Source organism: Thamnophis elegans, chromosome 2 (genome assembly GCF_009769535.1).
Source record: "Thamnophis elegans isolate rThaEle1 chromosome 2, rThaEle1.pri, whole genome shotgun sequence".
NCBI lineage: Eukaryota > Metazoa > Chordata > Lepidosauria > Squamata > Colubridae > Thamnophis > Thamnophis elegans.
The window spans coordinates 92,669,144-92,676,056 of NC_045542.1; the positions used below are offsets into that span (position 1 = coordinate 92,669,144).

General features: G+C 37.5%; 1 protein-coding gene across 1 annotated transcript; it reads right to left on the bottom strand.

Moving 5' to 3' along the window:
* Positions 1-732: 732 nt before the first annotated feature.
* On the bottom strand, positions 733-6,424 carry NMUR2 (neuromedin U receptor 2). Its single transcript, XM_032239062.1, has 4 exons — positions 5,744-6,424; positions 4,407-4,491; positions 3,536-3,661; positions 733-926 (listed from the first exon to the last, which is right to left on the bottom strand). Exons 1-4 carry the CDS (start codon positions 6,422-6,424, stop codon positions 733-735), a joined length of 1,086 nt encoding a protein of 361 aa, XP_032094953.1.
* Positions 6,425-6,913: the final 489 nt, after the last annotated feature.

The window sequence follows — 6,913 nt, forward strand, 5'->3', positions numbered from 1 at the left end:
TTTAAATCCATTGGATTGTAAGGGATAATCATTTTATGAAAATAATTTACTAATATTGCATTGTGAAAAAATAAAGAAGAACAACAACTGATGACGTCCTTTTACTGGTTCACAATAGAAAGTGTCCTCACTCATTGCATTACGGTGTGGTATGCTGGCTTGATAGTTGTGGATACAAAGACATTACAGAGGATGGTGAGAACAGCACAAAACATTGTGGGCTGTCCACTGACAACACTAGATGATGTTGCCAGGGCTCGTTGCCTTAGAAGAGTAAGGAAAATCCTCAGGGACGACTCACACATTGGTCAGCCCTTCTTTATTCTCCTATCATCTGGAAGGAGATATAGAAGCATAGGCAGCCACACAAACAGGCTGAAGAACACTTTTTAATCCATGGGCTGTCAGACTCCTGAATGAAAAATAACCCTACAACAACATAGTACGGTTAACTTGCGGGCTGGGACATCGTGCAATGAATTCACATGGTGCAATAGGACTGGGTGTTTGTTAGTAGAATTCACTGGACTAGGGATTTTTTGTCTTTCATTGTGAGTTGTATTGTGTTGGGGGGGGGTGCCCAAGGGAGTCTAGCCAATCTCATTGTACTCATGTTGTACTCTGACAATAAAGTTTGAATTGAATTGTATAGTATTTCAACAATGAATAATACTTGGAATCTCTTAGGGTCAAAAGCATTGTTTCCATTTGGTCCTTGAGTGACTCCACTCTTCAGCATATCCTGCTTTGTTGGGTTTCCCTCAATGTGAAAACACTTTGCTGAGATGTGGGATGGCTTGTGGGACGTCTGGGATGCCAGTATTTGCACTGAGGAAAGATAACACTTAGGAAAGCCATCCTAAAACGCTGGGAGAACACATGATAGATTATAGGATTCACGGCAGAACTCAAATAGAAGAAAACACCTACAGGAGAGTGAATGAGTGAGAGAATGAGAGATAGACAAAAATAACAGGTAAATCACAACAATTTGAAAAAAATATCAGGGAGAGAAAGTGTACAAATGTTTTAGGATACGTATCTCAGTTTAGAATAAAATAGAATAGAATAACAGAGTTGGAAGGGACCTTGGAGGTCTTCTAGTCTAACCTCCTGCTTAGGCAGGAAATCCTACACTACTTCAGACAAATGGTTATTGAACATCTTAAAAACTTCCAGTGTTGGAGCATTCACAACTTCTGGAGGAAAGTTGTTCCACTGATTAATTTTTCTAACTGTCAGGAAATGTCTCCTTAGTTCTAAGTTGCTTCTCTCCTTGATTAGTTTCCACCCATAGCTTCTTATCCTACCCTCAGGTGCTTTGGAGAATAGTTTGACTCCCTCTTCTTTGTGGCAGCCTCTGAGATATGGAACACTGCAATCATGTCTCCAGTTTAACCAGTTGATAGAAATATGATTAACTATATGTGATCATATCTTTTTAAAACATAGTTTCTACTGATTCAAAACTGTTACTTCAACTGTATTAACTGTTCTCTGAGATCAAAATTTTAAAAAGAAGTGCTCACAACTGCAAGGAAAATCTAAACCAGTTTCCCCAAATTGGCAATTTCCATATGGGTGGACTTCAACTCCCATAATTCTATAGCTAACACTGTCATAGATAAAAATTCTGGGAGTTGACATTCACACATCTGGAAGTTGCCAAGGTTGGGAGATACTGTAACAATTTATAAAATCATTACAATAACATGATAATATTGTCAGGCCTGCAGCCATATTCCTTTTGGGTCTTTGGCCTGCCATACTTTCTATTATTCTACTATGCCATTTCTATTATGGGAAAATGTGAGGGAGGATGGTACGGAGTTAAATGCTATGTAACCAAAATATTTTTTTTCCTAAAATCGAGGGTCATCCTTTGTCTCTACACCTCTGTACCTGTCCGGAACTGGATGGGTGGAACTGCCAGCATGGCAGTGGAAGATTGGACCATGTGATGGACTTGTGGGTGTGGGGGCAAGTTCATGAACTTTCAACTGAGTGGGGAAAACCAGAAAGCTTTCAGATTTGGGTTTTCCCAGATGTGCCAACATGGCTCTCTTAATAAATTGGAACTTTGAGCAATACTTTGCCTTGGACTCTGATTTAATTTTGGATGCTATTTGGAATCCTGACAAATATTTCCTTCTGGCTAAAGTATTACATAACAGCTAGAAATGTCCATTTTGGGATATACCATCTTTATACACTGCATACAATTGCACAGATAGGACCTTTTTATCATATACTTGCCCATCTACAGATTTTTTTCGACATCGCCTCCCCACTTTTAATTGGCAGATTTATTGTCATATGGAATAGTCCCAATTTGGATGAAAAAATTTTCAAAGAGTGGGAGAAAAGGGAAGGATAGAAGCATTTATTATTGTATTTGCAAAGTGTTTTGTTGCAATGTTTTATTGAATCCCTTCACTGATTTTGACAAATCACAGGGATAAACCTAACCTAGTGACACAGTATTGGAGAGAAGCAAATGCTGATCCTATCTTCGAACAAGGGAATACAGAGAAACCAGAAGTTGAACTATACTAGGAAGTAGCACATTCAAAAAGATGTGGGAGTCTTGAATGTGAATATGATGCAGCTGTTATAAGCTGCATCAACAAAATGTAGATCAAGAAAACTAACCACTCCTCTGCATTCTGCATTTGACTGATTACAGGCTGGAATATAGCATCAGATCTTATTGCTACATGTTAGAAATGAAACTGATACCATTAGAGATGGTCTACTAGCATTTGTAATGACTTTGCATATATTTAATAGCAAAAGTGCTTACTCTAGTTCACAGTGACATTTAGAGAATCTGTTTTTTTCTTAATTATTTGGATCCAAACAATCCACATGATAGCACTTCTGCAAATTCTCATTTAAAAAAAGCCATGACTTCAGCACAAATTTAGACCAATTCTCATCCAAATTATCCCAATATACAACAAAGGATAGGCATTGACTCTGTGTATGTACTTGCTCTCTTTACTTTCTTGGTTCTTGTTTCCAGCAGGCAGCCAGTGTACCCTGGCTGGTTGGCTGATCAAAAAATTGCACTGAACAGATTAAAACAAATACAAAATAATGGTTTGGCTTCTTTTTATACCTTGCACTACTTAGAGGATAATAGGAGCCAATCCCAAACTACAGAAGCCTGCATCTACACCTTATTGTTAGCCCTGTGTCAACTTCAAAATGGCGTGAGCCAAAGCCATGTTTACTTTCACTTCATTTCTTAGTTGCCACTCATTGGGGGAAGGGGAGTTACAATGCACTGGAATGTGGTGCCCTAATCCGCTAGACAAAGCATTGACCAGAAGCAGCATGAGAACCAAAGTCATGGCAACAAACTTCTGCTGAGACTGAGGGGGAAGCTCCCACTGGATTGATTGGTTAACCTGATCCAGAACACTTTCTTCCTTATGTGCTTGGGGTCTATACATCTTATTGCAGAGTCCTATTTCCTGTTCAGTCTGAGAAAACATTTAGGGTCAATGTTATATTCAAATTGAAATATTACCTGAAACCACATGAATAAGGTTGAATATATTTGCAAGAGGTTCTGTCCAGGTTGCAACAAAGCTGTAGAAAAGACGATCTGTGTGGAATGGGGCCCAACATACCCCAAAAACGATTACGAGGACAACTGTCAGAGAGAGAATGAGATGAGAGTAAAGTGCATGCTTTCTTGGTTTAATGTGTTCCCAACTGATCAAAACCTGAGTGAGCTCTGGGAATGTATTTAATACATCTTTTTATATTAAATATATATAAATTGTATTTCGTTTATCCAGATTTGGAAAAGTGAAGGAGAAATAGAAAAACTTTCTTGGTAATGCAAGGCTGAGTACAGACAAGGCAACATTCTGTCTAGTTGGGTAGACTTACACAAATGTGCTTCTACCATCAAAGTGCAGGGGTGTCAAACTTGCAGCCCATGGGCCAGATGCATCACACACTGGCCACATCCACCTCCAGTTTAGCAAAGGGGGAAAAAGTTGTGATATGTCACATGATGACGTGTCATCTCAAGTTGACACCCCTGTCTTAGAAGGAGAAATAGGATTACGGCAAGATTTTTCTGGACCCAATGAATCAAAATTTATTGACAAACGTACATGCCATATATTTGTCCTGATCAATAAAGCAGTTCCCCAGAACAGTCTCGTTTATCTGGAATTAGAACAATCTCAGACAGCAGATACTCCATTCTTCTTTCCTTCTGCTACATTCATTCTTGTTTCCTTCCTTTCTGAAATCTTTTGTAATGAATAACAAGCTGGACCCTGATTCCTATTTAGATAATATCTAATGGTCTTCTAAAATATATTATTCTAGACTTACCTGCTTAATAATATGTCAATAATACAAAACCACCATTTTGTACTCACATAGCATCTTTGTGATAGACTTTCTGGACGATAGTTTAATATTCATCTGCATTTCTTTTACTTCCAAGGATCTGTCTCTTCTCAACTAATAGGAAGGAAAAGTAAGAAAAATCAAAGGAATTGATCTGATGACATCTCAGAAAGTCAGTTCAATCAGTCAGTCTTTCCATCAGATTTGCTCATATTGTAACTACTTTTTCTAAAGTTGTTGATCAATGCAACCTGTTTGAGATCATTATCTATTCATCCTATCTACTTTGATAAATAAAGCAAAGTCATTTAGGTAAAATTATCCTTGCTTGTAGGATTGTAAGGATACATAATAGAACTGAAGTGGTATTCAGGATAACTCAGCAAATGCAACAGAGGATAATAGTGTAATACATAGATAAAAACACTGTTTCTTCTGGTATATTTTTCTCAAGGTTTTACTTTATGCCATTGTGCAGAATAAGATTCTAGTGAAATAATTCCAAAATTCTGAGGGTTCCCCCCCCCACCTTTTGCTCACAAACACATATAGAGAAATCCTTTGGGTAAACATTTTCACATTTTCGTGCTTGTGATCAAGAGAAATAAATAAAGGCCTTGGGAACAAGTGAAAAAAAAATGGGCAGTGTCCAGTCAGTGCTGCCTTCCAACTAATTGTGGTACTAATCTGTATTTTTCTTGAAAAAGAAAACTAATTCTACCCTTCACATGCTGAATAATGCTATAATATGAATTGTTAGCTCCAAGTGAATTTCCCATATATTTTTCTTGAAAAACTAGAGACACGTTGTTTTTTTAAACACATCAAATGAAATTAAGTTACATTTCTCAGAAACTAAATAACCACAATGCTGTTTAAATAATTTTCTCTACCAAGTGTCTGGATGCAGTTCTAAAACTATATTGCCCAAAAAGTAAACTTAAAATAAACTCCAACCACTTATACAAGAGAATAACAAATCTGTGGCTACTAGCAAAACATTTATTTGAGCTTAATATATTATCCTTGTTATGTCAGAGGCTTAGAAACTTTTTTTAAAATCTAGAATACAGCCCAATAATTATTTATTAAGGAATAATGCGTGCATGTAGTAGGATTCCAGAATTAATGCATGTGCTTCTAATTAAAATCAGAATGAAACCTGTTCATAAAAGCCCTGCATTATTGCTTAGTATACTATATGATAGCACAGAATAACAGATACTGTTTAAACAGGTGGGAAAAAAGATACATGGATAAAAATAATTAGAAAAAGATCCATAAAGTATCAGTTGTAACCATGTTAAATGAGGTGCACTATCAAATAAACTAGAGAAAAGCGAGGCATAGTTTAGTCAGGACTCACTTTCAACCCCATCAGGCAGTAGAGGATACTGATGACACTCATTGGAAGCACATAAAACAAGAGAGAAGTTAACTGGATGATCCAGTTGTAAATCCACATAGAATAGACCACAGTACAAATTGCAGAACCAGGGACCTCTGTACGATTTGGAAAATACTGTAGCTTTATGCCATGGATGCTGGTATTGGGAAGAGAGAAGATGATTGAGAGAAGCCATAGGGTAAGGATGATCCTCAGAGCTCGCTGCTGGGTATTTTTCAACCTGGCTCGGAAGGGGTGTAGAATGGCCATATATCTCTCTATGCTAACCATGGTGATGATCAGGATAGAAGCAAAGCACACCGTCTCGAAAAAAGCTGTTTTAAAGTAGCAGCCCACTGGTCCGAATAAGAAAGGGTAGTTGCTCCACATTTCATAAACTTCCAAAGGCATCCCAAAGAGTAATACCAGCAGGTCTGAAATAGCAAGGCTAAAGAGATAGCAATTAGTTGGTGTTTGCATGTTCCTGTGCTTGAGAATCACTAAGCACACTAAAAGGTTGCCGGACACACCAACTATGAAGATCAGAGCGTAAATCCAAGTCATAGGCAAGGACAGGTGGCTGTGTTTTGGTCCATATAGAAAAAGAAGATAGTCTTCAGTGCTATTAAAATATTTTCTTAGTGGTTCTGATTCTTCCATCCTGTGAAAGTATTGAGATATATTTGTGGTACAATCCATTGTAGGAGCTGTGGATAGAACAATCTCTTTCCTGGTTCCAGTTTTATTTACATTACCCAAGAGTAGTTGGCTTGAGAAATGACCGGAAGGGGAGAGCAGCAAAGATGGAGACAAACACAACTAAAGAATCTCCTTTCAGACTGGAAGCTGTTTGTGGATGTGTCTCAGTATATTTGTGTTATAATAATTCCTTTGAAGAGCCTTTTCAAGAGTAAGCTCCTCCTTTCACAGATACTCATTGGCTAGCTGCATGAATCAAATTATATGTTGATCAAGATTTTCTTGACTATTCACCTCATCTTTATTGAAAGAAACATACTGAATAAGAGGTAAAGTTAAGGAACGGGGAGGAATGAAACTTAAAATCTGAATCGTTGATATAAGACTATCTACAAAATCCTTAGTTTGTGAATAATAATCCAGAAAGGGAGAAATACAGGCTAAATGCTA

What these genes read in the sequence shown, in the direction of transcription:
- NMUR2 (XM_032239062.1), bottom strand. Translation starts at nt 6,424, where the DNA reads ATGGAAGAATCAGAACCACTAAGAAAATATTTTAATAGCACTGAAGAC. An exon ending in ACTGCCTGATGGGGTTGAAA is followed by an intron (nt 4,492 to 5,743) that starts GTGAGTCCTGAC and finishes CCTTCCTATTAG; the next exon opens with TTGAGAAGAGACAGATCCTT. An exon ending in CCTTATTCATGTGGTTTCAG is followed by an intron (nt 927 to 3,535) that starts GTAATATTTCAA and finishes ACTCTCCTGTAG; the next exon opens with GTGTTTTCTTCTATTTGAGT.